The sequence below is a fragment of the Oreochromis niloticus genome, linkage group LG6 (assembly GCF_001858045.2).
Source record: "Oreochromis niloticus isolate F11D_XX linkage group LG6, O_niloticus_UMD_NMBU, whole genome shotgun sequence".
In the NCBI taxonomy this organism is placed as follows: domain Eukaryota; kingdom Metazoa; phylum Chordata; class Actinopteri; order Cichliformes; family Cichlidae; genus Oreochromis; species Oreochromis niloticus.
The window spans coordinates 17,317,893-17,337,639 of record NC_031971.2 but is presented as its reverse complement, the minus strand read 5'-3'; the positions used below and the strand labels follow the sequence as shown (position 1 = coordinate 17,337,639).

General features: G+C 41.0%; 1 protein-coding gene across 5 annotated transcripts; it reads right to left on the bottom strand.

Moving 5' to 3' along the window:
- Positions 1–901: 901 nt before the first annotated feature.
- On the bottom strand, positions 902–19,585 carry uso1 (USO1 vesicle transport factor). 5 transcript variants are annotated; one of them, XM_019359986.2, is made up of 27 exons: positions 19,332–19,585; positions 17,610–17,696; positions 16,970–17,034; positions 16,813–16,889; positions 16,501–16,512; positions 16,190–16,243; positions 14,634–14,734; positions 14,441–14,543; positions 14,291–14,346; positions 14,068–14,188; positions 13,789–13,967; positions 13,545–13,685; positions 12,543–12,631; positions 12,301–12,455; positions 11,989–12,194; positions 11,840–11,860; positions 8,395–8,505; positions 8,094–8,212; positions 7,557–7,738; positions 7,333–7,454; positions 7,099–7,237; positions 5,073–5,239; positions 4,492–4,557; positions 3,916–4,014; positions 3,726–3,830; positions 3,381–3,596; positions 902–1,904 (listed from the first exon to the last, which is right to left on the bottom strand). In XM_019359986.2, the coding sequence occupies exons 1-27, from the start codon at positions 19,395–19,397 to the stop codon at positions 1,830–1,832; spliced, it is 2,934 nt and encodes a 977-aa protein (XP_019215531.1). In that variant the 5' UTR covers positions 19,398–19,585; the 3' UTR covers positions 902–1,829. The 5 variants fall into 5 exon arrangements, with proteins under 5 accessions (XP_019215531.1, XP_005457015.1, XP_005457016.1 ...); XM_005456958.4 differs by lacking the exon at positions 11,840–11,860; XM_005456959.4 differs by lacking the exon at positions 16,190–16,243.
- Between the last annotated feature and the right edge of the window lie 162 nt (positions 19,586–19,747).

Below are 19,747 nucleotides of genomic sequence, written 5' to 3'. Positions count from 1 at the left end.
CAGTAATCAGGCCCGAGAGTAGTTAGTGAAACTGAACTCAGCTTTCAAAGGTGTGAAAACAGGTGTGCGTCACTATCAGCCAAGGTTGTTGGCTGATAGTATGTTAACTGAGCACGGCTCTGTGAAAACATGGGCCTGTAGCTAAGGTCCCATTCTGTTTTCAACCATGGTTTAATACCATCAAGTGTCAACTTCTCCCACAAACGTCATCATAAACATGCGTCATGGTGGATTTATGTCAACAGGAGTGTGCCATTAAACTGAAGCTCGTTTATTAACGTTTCCAAGGTAACTGGAAATCCAAAACATTTTCTGATGAAGCTGCTGATTTTCCTCAACCCTAATTAAATGCAGTTATGACAAAGCATTATGTATCATTAAGAGACTGGTGCTTTGTATGTATGGCATTAAACAAGAAGCGACTCCCTCATTCACTAACAGTACATGCAGTAATTCATACATTGCAACTGAGTCATGGGGTGTACTCAGTCACAGCACTGGATAAAGTACTGTGGATACTTTTTTTGACGACTATGTTTATTAATAGCGTGCTTTATTATAATATAGTTTGCAGTTTTACCAAGCTTTCATTATCAGTTTTACTCCAGTCACACAAAGCCAGGCAGGAGTTAAACTAAACAACTAAACTCAGAAAGCATTTCATTTCAAAATATTATATTTGTATTTATTTTTATTCAACATGGTGGTTCCTTCTTTCATGAATCAGGAGAACATGTTTGAAGCATCCAAGATGCATATTTTGTAGTCCACCTGTAGTTTCAGCACATCATCCCATTGTTAAGCTATTTCCATCTCAGAAATCCTTCTGAACTCTCCTTCACATTTTTCTCGATCCACAAGTTTTTCACCAAGGAAAGGAAAAGTGTTTAGCAGAAGACGCTTTAGGGTACAACAGTTTATTCTCAGTAAATGTACGATGTCCCACCATGCCTCCTTTTCAGGTTTTAGTGACAGACACTAATCATTTAGTGTTATTAATTTGGTATGAAAACATTCAGCGTGAACATTTTTTTAAACACTTGAATTAAAAAAAAAAAAAAAATTAAAAAAAATCCTAACAGCCAGGTCTCATTATGGATTTAGTAAAATTTAATTTATCTACAATTATTCCGCCATACAGATAGATTCTTTATTCATTTCAATGTTCCTCTTAAAGTGATAAGTTACACAATATCATACAGAAGCTGGATGCCAGTACTGGACAAAAAGTTGCAAAAATATGTCTTTTTTGTCTCTTTACATCTTTTCCATCAGTGTTTTGCAGCATATTGCAGAGCAGTCAGTGAAATGGAACAACTGTGACGCTGAACTCGAACTGATCGGGGGGGCGAAGTGCAGGTGACGCCAATGCTGCAGGTGCTTGTACTGGTGAGGGCAGCAGTGCAGGATGGGGAAAAATGAGAATGCATGGTGACACATTTTAAATCTGCTTCTGCAAATTCTCCAGATGTGTTAAAATTAACTTAAGGGTTTTTCTGTGATTAGGAACTATGTGACAGTACATTAGAAAAAAAAAAAAACAACAAAACTAATAAAATCCATCACAAACTGATGGTGAATGCAGCAGAGATGAATACACTGACATGTTTAAATCTCTCAGCTGTCGCTGAAAATTGAGTTTTTGGAAAGAACATCGTCATCTTGAACTAAAAATGTCCAAAAACTAACACGTACACGTGTCGGGGTAAAGAAGAACACAGCATGGCAGCCCGGACGAGAAACTGCTTCCATATTTTAGTCCTACTCAGTTTCTCAGGTGCGTTTCTGCAGAGTCTTTTCTCTCCTTTTTCTCCTTTCATTGTTTTTCTCTAGTCCTCATCTTCATCCTCCTCGTCATCGTCGTCTGTCTGGTCCCTGGTGTCAAGGTCATCTTCATCTTCCACCTGCAAGGAAAGGGTCACAGTCTAACTAAAGCAGACAGACGAAACAGAACTGAGTGGTCCGCACTTAGGTGTTTGCATCTATTCCTCTGTAACTATTAAATAATTACTCACTGCTAAAGCTACCACGACAGCTAACGAGCTTTAATGATACTTAGTGCAAGACTAGACACTAAAATCTTGCTGGGTTTTTTTTGTTTGTTTTGCAATAAAAAAAATAAGATGAATGACTAAAAAGAGTCCATTTCAACCCTATAGGCCACAATCACACAGGCTTTGAAACCACCCAGCAGACACAGGTCACTGGAGACAACTTGTAGTCTCCAACCAGTTGGTGAGCGGTTGCTGCAGGTTGCTCACAGTTGATTGGGGGGGGGGAACAACAACAGGTGCATAAAGTTAACCAGTGCTGCACCACAGATTGCGGTGGTCGCCCGTAGTTTCTGTGTAACCTGCAGACACTCATGAATTACTTGCATGCAAATTATGGGCAACTGCAACCTGCTCGCAAGACTGCAGCACCCTCTATGCAGCCATTTTCACTTGGTGACAGCTGGAAACCACTAGCCAACCAGTCGGTGAATACACATTTTAGTTACTGCTGTCTCGGCATGTGTGATTGAGGCTGTAGTGTGGTCGTTTTTATTTTGAACTCTCGCTAATCAGAACCAACTCACTGTTCATTTATTTGGATCAGACTGACTAATCTGGGGCAAGTTCAGATCAGACTACATACACACTACACTGGGATAAAAACAAACAAAAAAACAACGACAAAAAAAAAAACAAAAAACCAAGGGACAGTTTGAAATTTTGTACTTAATCCAACTTCTTTTTTTTTTCCCTCCAGCTCTTTCAAATCCTCCATACCTGGCTATCTAATCAAAACTCTCACAACTGAAAAACATATTTAAGCTATTTTAAAAACTGCAATCAAATCAATTTTACACCGACTGTCATAGAGCCACATCAATATCATGAGATATGTCATAGTTTCAATAACAACACTGCTAATTTAATGTCTGTGATACAGGATATTACAAACAAGCAGTGTTACCCTGATGTTTGTTCTGTTTTAAGTCCTCTGGAGAATATTCATCAAAAGTGCAAACTTGCGGAAGTCACCAGGTGATGGATGAGAACAAAACTAGAGGCAAAAGGCTGAAACAGCAGCTCCACCTCATGTGGATGTTCATTTTCTCTGTGACACACATTTTCCTGTATGACAATACTAATGCAGGGAAGTAATCAGTCCCAAAATCTGCTGGGTGTCCCCGCCGTTAACAAAATATTCCTAAAATTAACAAAAATATTCATATTATTTAAGGCTATTAGATATTTCATATTTTCTACTGTTGAGTTTTACTGGACTGACCTAATTTCTCGCTTATATTTGGATAAATGAAGCAGATTGGCAGTCAAAGTGCAAACTATATATTTTTTACTGGTGAATTTAGGAAATGCTAATAGCTTTTCTACCGTCTCTCCCAGATCTTTGAGTCTCTTCTTCAAGCTGGTGATCTTCTGGTCTTGGTCTGCCAGCAACATCAGCAGGTCATCCTGCTCCTTCTTGGACTCCTGGACGTCAGTTTGCAGCTTCTCCTTCTCCGTCTGCAGAATGGCCACTGTGCTCGTGGTTGAATCCAGCTGCTTCTCCAGCTCCGCCCGGCTCTCTGACAGGTTCTTTACCTCTGCCTGAGCCGCAGAGGGAGAGGAAGGAGACGGGAGAGAGATAATATATGAGAAGTCCAAGCTGAATGCAGTATAAAAACATTACGGTAAATGAGGGTCAAGTGATTTAGAGGATCACATATTCTCACACACCTTTAGTCTCTCCATCTCAGACGTCTGCGCTCCCAACCTGCTCTCCAGTTCAGCCATCTTTGCAGCGTCTAATGAGCTGTCACTAGAGGGGAGTGTGTCAGAGGACTGAGAGAACCCAGAGAAAGGTTCATTAGTTTAAATCAATAACTTCAGAAAATCTATGTCAAATTGATCTTTTCATGATTTTTACCCCAGCTTCAGCTCTTCTGAGCAGGTCTTGTCTCTCCATCTTCAGCTGGCCGATTTCTGTTGACTGGGACTGAACTTGACTTCTTAAAGCCTCCAGTTCCTGCAACACAGCACACATTCAGCACAGGTACAAAATACTAACACCCAATCTGATTAAAGCCTCCAGCTTAACTCTGGTGACATATATCATTCTTACTGTGAGAGACATGAAAATAAGGTGATCCTAGTACAAAGTCTGTGTCCCAGAAGTCCATCGTGTCCTAAAACCACTAATACTCTACAGCAAACCGTAGTGCTGCACTTCCTGAGGTTCTTTAGACTTGAGTCACACCCTCTTGCATACATGTAAACATCATAAATCATCTTGAATATTTATGTCAATGGGAAAGCCCTGCTCTAAAACTGAAAATAAAATGGTACACTTGAAGATTTACCTCTGTTAGGCACAAGAGTAATTTGAACACTTATTTAGTGACAAAACAAGCATTTGCCTCATGCACTTAACCTTTTGAAACATTTTTAACAAACAGGGGGTTCAAAGGAAAAGCAGGGACAGATGTGAAGTGATGAATCCCACCTGGAGCAGCTCTGTGTTGTCTGATCCTCCTGCTGGGCCCTCTGCTGTCTGTGCAGCTCCTGATTTCTACAGTTACACAGAGTTAAAACATTATGCAGTCACTTTCACTCCAGATACAATATGTAACTGTGTGATTAACCCAAACACAGACATGAAGCAGTTTTTAGAAGCTCCCATATCCAGATATGTCGGAAAGTTGAAACGTAAAGGTTTCTTTGTGTCTTTGTATTTGGTTTGCATGTTTATAGTTGCAGTAGTGTTTTCTGGTTGCTCTTCATCTTCTAATTTATTCTATAGGTGTGGTTTAAACATTATAATGATATAATACGTGTTTACTCTAAAATAAGACATAGAAAGCAGTGTGTCAGTCCAAATCAATTGATTAATCTCTGGTGGTTGTATAGAGTCCACATTGCTCCCCCGCGTGTCAGTCAGCTGTTTGGAGGACTGTTTTGCCTGCAGTTATTTTACACCAACAAACGCATAAAAACAGCTTTAAAACATCTCTCTGGAATCAGCCCCCAGAACAACAATGCCAGCACACACAGACTTAAAAAGAAAAGAAAAAAAAAGATACTAACCAGGCTGCTGATGAGAGCATCTTTGTCACTAAGTTGTGTTTGAAGTAGCGAGTGCTGCTTGCGGAGCTCCTCCACCTCCTCTCTGAGCTGGGTCAGCTCTTCTGTCTGCAGCCCGTTCACCTGAGAGCCGTCTCCCTGGCTGTTGGACTGACCCTGGTTCTCTTTAGCTGAAGTGAGAGCACAAACACTCAGTTTAAGTGTTACATGTACACTAACAACAGCAATACTGATGCTGATGTTGTCCTTAAATCTACAATCCTGAGCTGCTTTCAGGCTCAATCATGCTGGAGTAAAAATGGGATAGCAACCTTCTTGTGAGTAGAAGGAGGGGGAAGCTTGGTGGTTTACTGGTGACTGCATTGAAATTTTTGCATTTAGCAACCAACTGCAAGTAGTTGCAGCAACTAACTAGCCATTGTGACCACTGTTAATCCAAAGGTTAAAGCAGCCTGTCTCCAAACAATCATGGCCTAATGTGGACTGACTGTAAACATTCTTAGACAAATTGACAAAGGTTTGGAAATAACTGTCATCTCATTTATGAAACAGACCACTTACTAACACTTTGCAATCAATTTGACTCTGTGCTCGAGTCAGTCTCTCTGCAATATGGGACAAGTCAGCTACATCAAAGCATCTGAGCCTATGTCATCCATCCACCCTCTTCAGCTTATCCAAGTAAGGGTCACAGGGGGAGTCTTTCCCAGGTACCTTAGGGCGACAGGAAGGGTACACTCTGGACGAGTCACCAGCCTGTCGCAGGGCTAACACAGAGAGACTCGCACACTCACATTCACACATATGGGAAATTTAGAATCACCAGTTAACCTAACCCCACTAACTGCATGTCTTTGGACCACTGGAGAAATCCAGAGTACCCAGAACCCAGCATGGGCATAATTTTGCAGTTAAATCACCGTCCTGCAGCAGCTACATCACCATTTGGGAATAAACCTCTGAATTTCAGTCTCATATCTACGAGGTTCAGGTTGAACTCTGATTCTAAGTAACAGGCTAGAGATACTCAGCTGTTACTGATTTAATCACATCGCTGTGCTATAAAAAGACTGCATACAACTGCAAGCTTGACACCATGCAATCACAAACTGATAGCAGGCTGATTCCATCTTACTTCTATTTTATCATCGTCTTCACTCACTGAAGTGTCTCTGAGGACAGTGAAGGGTTGCTCACCTGGTACCTGTGTCTGAAGCACCCAATGTAAGCTACTTTGCTTTGATAGCGAAGAGTTTAGGCAGTTTATTTGGGTTTGTGTCTTCTTGGTTTTGTTTCTGTCATTTTGCCTAAGAAACCTTTACATTCACTGTCATCCTTGTTAGTTTAGTACAGATTGGAAACAGGAAAATTTGGCTACTATGTGGCTACTAAACCTACAAGTATCTCTTGAGGCGACTAATTTGTCTCACACTTGTTTAATGCCACACAAACTTGCACACAAGGAAATGTAAAAAAACAGCACCATTTTTCTCCTGTAATAACTTTTTGGTTTTAAAAACAATTTCTCAATGACTTCTGAAAGTGATACAAGCAATATGGAGGACTGTATTATAGGACTATAGCACAGATTTTAATTACAGGTATGACACTCACACGCTTGATAACCTCACTGTGATGACAAGACTGCATGAAATCAGGACACACGTCTGTTGTGTGCTAAGAAAGTGCTACAGAGTTCTAAAAGCACAAAATTTCACTTTAACATTTTGTTTATGAAACAAAGTAAATTGTTCCTTTGAAACGTGGCTGTGTGCGTGACGGTCTCGCACAATTTGATATAAAACAGTATCTGGGGATGTTGCTGCACATCCCTGTCACTCTATTATCTGAGCAAGGAGGCAGTAAAACCTTAATGTGCCCGCCGGAATGAGGTTGATAGGATTAAAATCGTGCATGTCAGTCCCTCATTTCTCATTCATTATAAGAAAATGTATTTTAAATGAACTAAATCTCTATATTTTATGTATTTAAAGTCACACCACACACACAGCCAATGAGGTGCACCCACCTAATTTCAGCTTGAGGATGTTGTACTGGTCTTTGTGCTGCTGGATCTGCGACTGCTGCTGGGTGATTGTAGCCTGCAGCTGTTCATTCTGGGAGGTCATGGATGCCACCTGCTCCTTCAGCTCCTGAAGCTGAGCGTCCTGAGGATCACGTGATCAAAATCAGTCCGTCAGCAGGAGAGAACATCAAACTGAACAAACACAACATGTAACAAAATGAAAATGGTATTATTTACCTGCTCTCTGATCAGCTCTTTATACTGAGTTACAATGTTGTCGTGCTGCTCTAATGTCTTCTTCACCTCCTCTTCCTTCTTCTCCTCCTCGCTAGACTTGTGAACCGCTTTGGTTATCACTCCTGTGGAAAAGCAGGGAGAGGAACATAACTCGTTAGGCCCACTGAACCTCTGCAATAGTTCTTTTAAACTGTTCGTATTACAATGAATGTGACGGGACTGACCTTCCAGTTCTTTGACCAGCTTGGTAAACTCATGATCGAACAACATCTGCTCTGGAGACGGGAAGACGGGCTGGGGCTTCTGAGCCGCCCGCGAATACAGTTCATGTTTGGTGATGAAGCCCAGCTTCTCTACAAAGTTTTCCTTTCCGATGCGCTTCTCGATGAGCTGCTTTAGCTTCTCTCTGAAAAGGAGAGAGCACAGTAGCTTTGTCACTATATTAAACAGATTTTTTTTCAAGATTTTTCATATATAGAAGAGATGGAGTTTTAAATTTGTCAAATCAGTGGACAAAGACACCACATTCAAACAATGTACCTCTCATTTAAACACTTAAGATACACAAATGATGGATATATAGCAGCTGAAATGATGAAAATCTGATTTGTTAAATGCATGTAATCTGTATTTTTTAACTTATCACCATAATAATGTGTTTGCTTGTGTGCATACTGAGTATTGTTGTCATTCTGTCACCAAACATTTTAGGTAAACCTAGTTAGAGCATGCACGTGTTTAAGTGAGTCAAAGAGATTTACTTGGTATAGTTTTCCAGCGAGTTGTCGTTATAATAGATGCAGATGCCGAGAAGCAGCGCACACAGGCCCTGCACCAGCCTCTCGTCCTCCCCTAGGTTCTCTGAGATCTGAGCGGTCAGCTACAAGAGTCACTGTTAAGGACTCATCCAAGTAAAGCTGCAAATTTCCAGTAAGACTGAATGAGAGGTTTTAACCTAAACACAAAATCAAACTGAATGAAAGAAAAGAAAACAGCATAATGAACAACTTGTTTATGAGACATTAAGAACCCTATGAAGTAGTAAAACGGACAAAAGGATACAAAAGGAACATTTTCTTGATTGTGCAGAAAGTGTGTAACAGCAATCGGACAGTTGCTGATCCACGTACACAGCAGCATGAGGAGGCCCACCCTGGTCTGCACTTTACTGCCCTGCAGAGAAAAACAACAAGACAGAAGGAGAGTCAATGTGTTTCTGTATAACTACAGTGACACTTAGAAACACAAAAACACGATGCTACACGACAAAAAACACAGAAAAGAGAGTCAGACTGAATCCTCGTCACATTTAAACCTGACTGGGAATAGTTTACTGGTTGGATCCAGATTACTTAACCAATTAATGTATCTAGTAAGCAGCCATTTCATCAGAGCATGAGCGGAGTATAGATGTTAGCTCTAAAATGGTAAATTACATTAAAAAAAGAAGCATCCGATTTGCTGGTACATAGCAACAATTAAGTATCCCTATCAGTGTAAATGGCGAAGTTAAAACAATGCATGTCCTTTTCTGGTCAATAAAAATAAGGAAATGGTTAAAGTAATCCTTCAACACACGTCATACATTAGTGGTTAATGAGGTTATCATAAGGACAGTCAAAACAAAAACATTCAGATATTTAGACTCAGGTTAGATTTACCAGAGCAAGCAATCCTGTGATAAATACTAAAAATATGTAAATAAATAAAATAAATACATGATCAACATTAAAATCAATTCTTTTGCAATCAATTATTTTCAAAGCAAAGTGTTATGAAACTGCAATGGAAACTTTAACCCATTTCCAGCTGTCAGCACATGCAAAGCAAACCCCGCTAAATGTGCTTTTCAGGATTTTTCTTTAATGACAAATTATTTCATTATTAAGATCTTTAAAAGAGCTCAATGTGGATTTTTTTCCTTTATAAAAAAAATGTCCCTCAGATGCGCACATTTATGGGAAACTGATGCCAGCGAGTGGATATGTCATCTCTATCACTGAAGGAAGACAGGATGATTTTCATGGAGTTTGAACATGAGATGATGAAAAACAACAGTGTGACGCGGTGCAGAGATGAGCAAAAACCTGTAAAGTTTAAATTGTGGCTTAAGACTGCCAATCAACTGGTGCATTAACACTTAACGCGCGACATGCTTTTAAGAAAGGAGCTCTCTTTCTGAGTAAGCAGTGAAAGTGTGGATAAAAACTAATCAGCATTCAAAACTACAAAAACTTACAAAATCACCTTTTCAGCTTTTGTCTCCAAATGTGACGCAATGCAAAATAAATAAAATGAAGAGGAAAACAAAAGAAAAGACAATGACCACCACAGGCATCAACTGAGCACACATTGGCCTGGTCTCTACAAAGACGTCATATGTCTGTGTGTGGGGGGGGCACTGATGACCATTAACACTTGAGACATTGCTGAAATTGACTTATGTAAAGCAAATACTGTGTGACACAGCTTCATAATAAAAAAATAATCTTAGAGGAAACATTTCCACTTCTGTGTCTCTTCCAGGAAACCACCAACACAACACATTACATCAAGGCACAGCTATCGAGTTACAACTGCCTAATGGGCTGCACTGCTGCCAGCCTGAGACTGTAAGTCAGAAGAGGTGTGGCTCATATGAATGTGTGTTTTCAACACAAAGCTGCACACTGCATATGCCTGACACATCTCAGGGGGGGGGGAAAGACATCTTCTTCACAAGTATGACCCACTGTCAGAGCTCTTAATTCTGTTCTAGACAATCAGTGACAAAAATCTGTTCGCTACCTAGAATCCAAATCACATATGCAGATTTTAGTAAACAATGGACGCCCCACACAACCAGTCGGCAACCAGTCGGCAACCAGTGGCTGCTAGGGTAAAAGGTGTATTTCTCAACTGGTTGGCAATTTGTTGCTGGGTGTTTCTGTGAAATTGTTTACTAAAGCATCATTACCACAATCCTAGAAAATAATCAGTCCCCCCCCCCAAATAAAAATGTTTATTCCACAATAGGTTGGTGAGTAGCAGCTGACAGGGACATTAGGGCAAACTCGTCATAAAGGGGTATAAACACTGATTTAGACTCCTGGACAAAACCGGGAGTTACACATCAGCTTACATGGAAGGTTACAGTGTAGGTTTACAACGGGGTTTCCGGTTTGTAAGTTATGACATAGATTTTCTGCAGAAGTCTACATGATGAAGCATAACAGTCCTGTACTGATAACCTCCTTATAATTGCTTTGGTCACTAGCATGCAGCTGTAACTTGTCAGCAAGTAATTAGGTTAGTCGATAATGGCCTTCAAGCCTGAGTGACTGAAGCCTTAGCCACTTTACACTTGAGCACAATCCTGGATTTGTGGTTCCATCTCAGCCACACTTATGAACAAGATCCTGAGATACTTGAATAACACTAAAATGGGAAAGCCAACCTGCAGGAGTGCCCTCTACAGTTTTTAAACAGAGCACCAGGGCCACCAGACAGCACATGCTCATACCAGCTGCCTTAGCTGGACAGTTTTCACATGTTCGTCAGGCTGGATATCAGATAATAGAGGTTGTATGTCTCAGACACATAACACTGTGCCTCCTGCACAAACTACCAAACCACACTGAGGATTCTCATTAGTGATAATGCGTCTGAAACATGAAGTGATTTCACTTCCTGTTTTACAGGAGGTGACCGTCAAGCTCTTGGTAGGAAACTTGAGCACACCATCAAGGCTTAGGGGTTGTGAGTATCCAAAGACCAACCTCAGGCCTCAAACAATAGGAGCTCAAAGTACGTGAAGCCTTTATCAAGTTGTTTCACAACAGATAAGTACCAGCAGTAATTTGGAGCCTTTCAGCAGCATGAAGTTAGTTTTTAAATCTGTTTTGGTACCAAGGTTATGTTTTACAAGGCCTCTTTGATCCCATTATTTAGGATTTCCAGTTCAGAAATATCTGAACCCAAAGGAAGACCTAAAAATCATACACAGTCCTATAAATCATCTGCCAGTTTTGCTGTGCACCATACAAAAATACAGGACAAAGAGCAGTGACAGTCACTCACTTGAACAGGAGAAGGCCCAAAAGTTGCTGCAGTACTCACTTCCTGAACAAACAGATAAGGGCTTGCAGCACAGCAAAGTTCAAAGTTTAAAGTGTGTGTCAGGATGATAGCACCAGAGATAAACAATTAAAAACCGCCAATGTGTCCCTTTTCTCTGAACCTCTCTCGGGTGTCCACTTGTGTACTTCCCCACAATCCCCCGGTGAAAACACTGACAGCAACTACATCTTACAAGTGTGTGAGGAGGAATTCACTTGTGCGTCACCCTAATGAGGAAGCGCTGGGTCAAAGCTTTCAGTTAGGGACAAAGATCGGGTAGTAAAGAGTTACAAGGAAGCAAGATCCCCCAACAAGTGGGCCAACAAGACCCCTACTACAGCTGCCAAGCCAAAAACATAACACAGACAGGTGCCACCCAAACACTCACACACAGATACACTTTACTCACCCGCCGGACGATCTTATCACCCTGCAAAACCACAATAATGTGACACTGTTCTCTTCACTGTGATCGACAATAGTGCTGTTTTAAGAAACCTATGGCAACCAGAGACACACAGCCTATCAGCACGCTCCTCTGTATCATCATTGCCCTACCTGGGACAGGATGTTGGTGCACTGCTGCAGCAGAGACACAGGGGGCTTGCCCAGGCTGGTGGCAAGCTGAACCCTCAGCAGCTGCTCTTTCTGGGTGAGGTTGTCCTGCAGGGCATGAGCTAAGGCCACAGCAGCACACCAGTTTGAAAGAGAGTCTGCTGAGAACAGGCCTCCACACAGCAGCTGTCCTGCAGAGATGGAATTGGCTGAAAGGGGGGAAAAAGTGAGCTATTAAGCACTTAAAACAGTGTGAACCATCTAAAAACACAGATCAAGTGTTATTTATTTACAGGACCTGAAACTGTTACTGACCATCAATGGTGGAGGGCAGCAGTGTAGCAACTATCTCCCCCTGGCCTTTCTGGTTTTTATAGAGGAAACACTGAAAACAGTAAAGGACTGCACAGCGAAGCACAAATGGTTGTCTCTCGTTCACCATGGACATGAGCAGCACCACAATGGCTGGTCTGTGGGGACATGAAGAAGAGAGGTCACCACAGGATTTAGATGGATAAAGGAGATTTAACAGGTGAGTCCACTGGTTGTGTTTTTACCTTGGTGGGTTTGACGGAGCGTTGACAGAAGCAAAATAGTCCTGGTTGACCTGAGAGCCTCTGATAACCTCTGAAACTGTGTTAATGGTCTGAAAGAAAGCATCCAAATCAAAGTCACGATAATTAATCTGCATAAGCTCACTGCTGAGCAACAAAAATTCTCTTTTTTCAGCTTTGTTACTCTAAGTATCATGACATATCAAACCAGTTTCCATGTCTAAGTGTCTCCTTCGATGCACGAAGCTCCCATCATTTTAATTTGATGAATTTTTTTTTTTCCAAATGTCAATCTGGATCTTTCTAGATTTTAATTAGCCCCCATAAACAGGCATGCCTTTAATCTTTAGAAACTCCCAGTGTACCCTACAGTCTCTGGGCTCACAGTATCCCAGACACAACATATAAATCACTGTCTGGCCGACCAAGATTTTAGTGTGGACATTGAGCTTAGGATAATAACTATTTGTCAGCAAACAATTCAAGTCACACCACTGCTATCCTCATTGTGGATGGGATCCTCCCAGCTCTATTTTCCTGAAGTCATTTTAATTTTTGGTTTTCTTCCTCCAATATGATTACATTTGTCTATCAATGAGGCACCTGCAGCCATTCTACTTTACTGACCGACCCAAAACATAACATGTTTTTCAGGAGAATTTAAACCCTTGTCCTAAATGCAGCTGTGCTAATGCATGACATGAAGGAAGGTACTGGACCACACCTCTTACTCTTTGAATTGAGGTGCTTAAGTTCCACTGCTGTATAAACCATATAAACATAAATTTTAGGACCTCACTTAAATCGAGTGTGATACTGTAATCAGATGCCATCATCCCTCATGAATACTCTTGACTAGCCACACTAATCATTTCATCGGACTTGAAAGAAATTGGACCGTTTTAAACTCTCAGGCATGCCTCAGTACTTGTTTGCTTGTGGGAAGTGAAGAAGCTTTTGAATGCCTCAATGGTGTCAAACTTAACGAGCGTTTGTTGCGATTACCTCAGTGAGGATATCTGCAGGGACACCAGTGGCCATGAGGATGGTGCACAGCTGCTGCAGTAGGCCACACTGGAACATGGACTTCTGACAGCTGGCTGTAGCTCCAGGAGAGTTCACTGGAGACACCATGACTCGCACCAGCTGGGATTACAACATTATTTAACAGTTATTTAAGAGTTTTAACAAATAATATTCTGCTGTTTTTAATTGGTACTTAGATCAAGACAACAATTAGACATATTACCTGCAGCATGAGATGAAGGTTTGTGACCTTCTGTGCAGACCAACCAGAGTTATCGTCGCCAACCTCGAACCAGGGCTTCATTCTCTGGATGTAGGAGCCTTCTTTAAAGAAGTTCTGGTTGGAGCTGTTGTTCTTTAGCAGGTTGAGGAGAAGAAGCAGACAATCCTCCACCACAATACCTGCACACAGGAAAGAGGACAGATGTCACGATATATCACAAGCCAAAACAAAAAAACCCACTGTGTTTAGAGAAAAAATTCTGTGTAAAAATCCCTTTACCTCCATCGCTGCTGCCTTCTTCTGTGATGATATCTAGGAGGCGCTCAAAAGCATTCTCAAATGCCACAATTTTCTGAATGGCAGCGTTGCCTTTAGTCAGCTGTTGAAGTAGCAACAAGCCCTGATGGTGGCAGAAAACAAAATGTCACAGACTCAAACAGACCTCTACTCAACGCTCAGTTTCAAAGGGGTTCAGTCTAATACAAAACATAAGTGTGCTTACATCATTGCGAATTACTTCTCTGGAGTCTGCCAGCAGGTCCATCAATCTGGAAACACCTGTGAGAGTAAACAGAAACAAAAAATGTTGCTGTTAAAGCGATAAATTCCCGACGTGACAAAGTTCGATATAATGCAGAGAGAAGAAACTCACCCATGGGGCTGACCAGAATGATACCCTGGATCTGTGGACCCTGGTTCTTCAGCAGAGCAGTCAGCAGCTTCACTCCGGGCCACCGTACATGGAAGTCAAACTCCTGAAAATGCAGAAAAAGCATCAGACGGGGGTCAGGAAAAATTTAACAATAGTTTAAGTTTCTGCTGCTCGATCAAAAACCGCTCCGTACCTCCAGCAGAGTGAGGAGCAGGGTTACGTGCTCGGGATCCTGGATGAACGTGTCTGTAAACTGCAGGCTGAGGTCGTCTGCCTGCTTCTGTGCGTTCTCATCTGTGAAGCGAGATTGAAAATGAGTCACCGTCTCAGGAGTCATCCATGTAGTGTGTGGACCCAGCTGGTTTGTTCATATAAATCAACCTGAGCAACACAGCAGTGATGATCACATGTATAACTTCAATTACCAATGACGAGCGACTTTACAGGTACCATGAGAATGAGAGACGTGCTCAGGGTGACAAATGTGAACAAACCAGGAAGACAAGAGAGGCTACACACAGGAGAGGACAGCAGGGTTACCGCCAAAGGAAGTGTATTCTAAGCCCACAGTGATAAACAGTTAATTAGGGATGGGTGCAGCACTTTAAAGCAAAGAACTGAAAATAAATGGATGCTTTTCCCAGCTAAGGATCCATTACCGAGATTACAAAAAGAGTGTTCTTGTCTACTTTTAGTGGTATGACTTTATGCAAATAGCTATTGCCACAAACAGACTCGATAAAAGCTTCTACCCACAGGTCCTCATATATGCCTCCTGACTGAAAAACTGATGATTCACTCCCACTTTTAACTGTAGTAGAACAGGTCGTTATGTGCTGCTCTGACTCCATTTTGCACTATACTGTATATATATATTTATATTTTTTTTTCCTCCATTTATATATTGTTATACATTTTAGATTTAAGCAGCTAAACTATTTTTCATTCTTCCTGCAACACTAAAAATGGAGATCATTGATTAACATTAATTAACTGAGATAAACTTATCTTAGTTAATTAATTAGTTAATATACATTAAATTTCAAGGTGGAGCGCCTGCAGATAATTTCCTTACTAGCCCTAATCTTTGGCTTTACTTAACACTTTAGCTTCTTGCAGCTTATTGTTCTGGTTTCCCTTGGTCCGTCTTTACTGGGTTATTTTGTGTCGTTGCTCTAAACAAAGTTTTCAGCACCAGTTGGCTGTTATGTTTAATGAAAACACTCTGAAAAACCGCAACGCATACTACCTGACAGCATAAAGACACAGAGACAGGCTGCTGATGGCAATTAAAACCAAATCGGAGCTAAAAAGTAAATCACTACTGCCAGGTAGATAGAAATCTCCCCCATGTGCAGTGCTTGTGGTAAAGCATGAGACTTATTGGTCAAGGTGGACTAAAACAGTTAGTGTAGGTTTAGATGAAAATGGTGTCCCTGTTAACCCAAAGATCCAAATACAGACGTAAAAGAGGAAAATAAAAACGCTTTCTAAAAAAAAAAAAAAAAAAATTGGTATAATTAGTATTGGTATAACATCAACAACAACAGTGCAAAATTACATAGGTATTAAAATGTGAAGGGGGGGGGGACAGCCAGAAGACGGGGCGTAATGAAGCATTAGTGAAGCATTCTTGTCAACACCAAAGTGCCTTCCTGTTTATTTTCTGGTGCCCTCTAATTTTAGTGAAGTTAGTTATAACTAGTTAGCACTAAGGCTACTGGACAAAGGCACAGTTTGAGTACTGACCAGGCACAGACACATTCTTATGCTTCCCTGAGACAGGGAGAGGGGCTACTGCGTCTGCGAGGGCAGGGAGGAAGAGAAGTTCAACGCCTCACCCAAAAGCTAGCATTCATTCCAAGTCCAGTATCAGCTGACAGAGACTTGTTAACCCATGCCATGACAACACCATTTTCATTTATCAGCTTATTTTAATCTTTGCAGGGAATAAATTTAAAATGTGCTCTTTTTCAATAACCAAACAAAGGAGACTGTGTGATTCATAAGTGCCGTTGGTGTTAGAGGGGTTGGCATCATGCACAGTCAAAGAGTTTTACCTTCTGATTCATCTGTAGGTTAAAACATGGAAGAGAAGAGAGAGACGAGAGTCTTTACATAAAGCAGTCATCATCAGTGTATAGAAGAAGGGAATGCAAACTGACAGCTTTCCATGTTTAACATGAACTGAACTCATTTACACATGCAAAACAAACATGGGTTTAAAGTCAGTTCAAACCATTTACAGAAGCCTCACAATAAGGAGGAATTCATTTCAATATAGTTAAAAACATCTTTAGATCAGAGTTTAGATCTTCCAGTTATGAATTCAAGTTAAATTACATATTTTTTAAGGATGTGGGGTGTAATACCTTGTTCTTCCTCCTCATCATTGCAGATGACGTTGTAGAGCGTATCCAAAGCATAGCCGAGGATTTCAGAGTCTGATCTATTGTATTTGGGAGACAAACATTAGCATGTTTACTGAGCTGTAATCCACAAGCATTACAAGTATGAGTATTAACGTACCTGTCAGTCTGTAGTATGTTAATCAAGTGATCCATTGCCTGTGTTCCAACTTCCATTCGATATTTCTAGAAAACATTTAAAAAATGCTCATAGGATTGGTAATGCAACCAGAACCTAAAATAAAGGAATTTTAGTCAATATGAAAAGTTAGAAACATTCTGGATTTCTGTGGCATACAGGAAACCTGCACATCTATCTGTGTGGCAGACCAGGACTGACACCCACGTGTGTTAACGTGAAACCCTGTGCTTCTTAAACCCCTTATTCAAGCCTGATAAACTCATTACTCATGGTTGACAGTGCAGCTAATGGCAAAACTGTCCATGAACAGAAGTGACTTGGTGGAGGTCAGAGATGAGTTCATTTTAATCAGTAGAATGTGACAAACAAGAGCTTTATCCAAGGCTACTGACAGCACATTTATCGCAGAGAGACAAAGCAGAAGATATGTGCAGACTGCTTTATGTACATGATGTTAGTGCAGTGATTTCAACTCAAAGTTTCACAGCTCTTCTCTTAAATAATTTCAATAAAACCTTCAAGAAATTACAATTTTTCAAGGCAAGTTAGAATCCATATAACTAGCAACTGACTGCATACAGCTGCAGGCCCTTTTAGTGAGTCTCTACTTGTACTTTACCTTGGAGAGGGACTTAAGAGCACGGACAGCATCTCTCCGATCTTCTAGGAGCGTGGAGGAGGCAACTCGATCGCACAGCTTCTGGATCTGTTAATGGACATATTATTTTTTAATTATTATTGCAATGCTTGCTGATAATTTCTGTAATTTTATGTCTCTGAAATTGAGAGAATTTTTGGAATGTTTTAAAGAGCTGTGGTTTCTAAGCCCCAATGGTTCTGTGGTGGAGTTGTGAGGAGAAGCAAAAAATCCCAAAACAAAATACTGTACATAACTACATTTAGCACACACAGACAGCTGACAAATTAAAGGAAAAAACACTAGTATTTCTGAACCCTTTCAAGTTTTGAAATCTTTTATTTTAATCCAACACCATCTGACAGCTTGTGTCTTAATGTGCACCTTGGTCACTTCAGTAAGATTTACATATCACTTATGAAAAGGCGCAAGTGTGAATGCACGATATCTCCTGTATCTCAAGTTGCTTAGCTCTTATTACTAAGATGATGAGTCAACACATGTTTAATGCAAACTGCCATGAAATCAAAGTCGGCTGTGACAGTGTGACAAAGTGTCTAAGTTGTCTGTCTAAAATGAGATCTGGCTGACTGCAAAGGCCACAGAAAATGACTTGCATCACTCTAATACTCAAACCATTCAGCAATCCTTCATGTCACCCTGGAAGAGACTACTCCCATCATGGGATGAAGGTGACAACTTTGTATTGATTTGCAGAGACAAAGGGGACAAGTCGACCCAGCCAAAAAAAAAAAAAAAAAAAAGGCCCACCAGATGCACTTATTGTAGTGTGGTTTACTGCTTTCATTTTCATACAGGTCCTATTCCAAAAGCAAAAGCAAAACGCGGCTGGAATCGCAGGTCTAAAAAATGCACATTTTCCTGGAAAACTGATAAGTTTTACTGCAGGATGGGACAAGAATATGTCGACAAGTCAACAGTAAATTAATTTAACACCTCCGATCCCAGAAAGAGCAGTAACAAGGTGGAAAAAAAAAAAATTTCACAAGGTTTCTGTTCAAGTGTTTTGTGCATTCTCAGGAGTGACAGCTTCCTCCCTGAGCAGTCACTATACAAAGATCTGATTATATGTGGCTGTCTGCTGCAATGTCAGCAATGTGTCAGGAGATTCCTGCATGGAACACTATGCATGGCTGTCTGGAGTATCTGGCTGAAGTACAGCCAGATATTCAGTTATTTATTTGTGCTTTAAACCAATTGATTAGCAGGCAATCAGTACTAAAGATAATAGTCCGCTGCCGCCCTACGTACACGACAAGGTCCATTTTTATGTTATACACTAGCTCATTTTACGAGATCACCCCAATATGTTCAGTAGATTTGCAGATTAAACTTAATCAAAACAAAACTCTGACGTGTAAACAGCTGACAGTCCTAACGGGCTGGTTCTTGGTGTCCGTGTCTTTCATGGATTTCTCCATTCATTGTGGCTGCACAGCAGGTTACACACACTCCCACTGCTGCCTGACAGATTAGCCACGTTAGCTCATTAGCCCTCTAACTAGCTCGCTGCCAGCCATTCGCCAAGTGAAATGTATCTTCACACATTCTCTTAAGTGTTTGTATGTGACGAAGCAAAAAATAACGGGCTTAAAAACACAACTCTATCCCCCTGTTCTCAGTTTGTACGGCGCACAGCGGAGAAACGTTAGCTAGCCGCTGCTAGCCCAGCTGCTTTCCTACCGTCTCCGCTCCGGACGGCTGCGGCCCGGCTGCCTGCCCACTTATCACTCCTCTGAAGAAGTTCATCTCGGTGCCGTATTCAGAGCCTCTCTTTCTTCACAAAACACCCCTCTGCCGCCTCTCACTGTGCTCAGTATAATAGACACGTAAGAGAGTACACAATGATATATTTTTTACACTGTGTACACTGACCTACCCCGGAACACTAACGTTTGGGCACTGCGCATGCTCGCAAACGTGGCGATACGTGGCTCAGCAGCAGAAGACCCAGCCGGTTATTTAAAGGGCAAGAAAACTAATGATTATGCTCTGTGATAGGCAATGCAGCAATAAAATAAACAATTATCAATTAAATCTATCATTAGAGGGTTAAAGTTTTTAACTCTCACACACTGTTCAAGTAAAATTTAACCTGT

What these genes read in the sequence shown, in the direction of transcription:
- uso1 (XM_019359986.2), bottom strand. Translation starts at nt 19,397, where the DNA reads ATGAACTTCTTCAGAGGAGTGATAAGTGGGCAGGCAGCCGGGCCGCAG. An exon ending in GAGAAGTAATTCGCAATGAT is followed by an intron (nt 14,189 to 14,290) that starts GTAAGCACACTT and finishes TGCCACCATCAG; the next exon opens with GGCTTGTTGCTACTTCAACA. An exon ending in TCGCTGGAAAACTATACCAA is followed by an intron (nt 7,739 to 8,093) that starts GTAAATCTCTTT and finishes TCTCCTTTTCAG; the next exon opens with AGAGAAGCTAAAGCAGCTCA.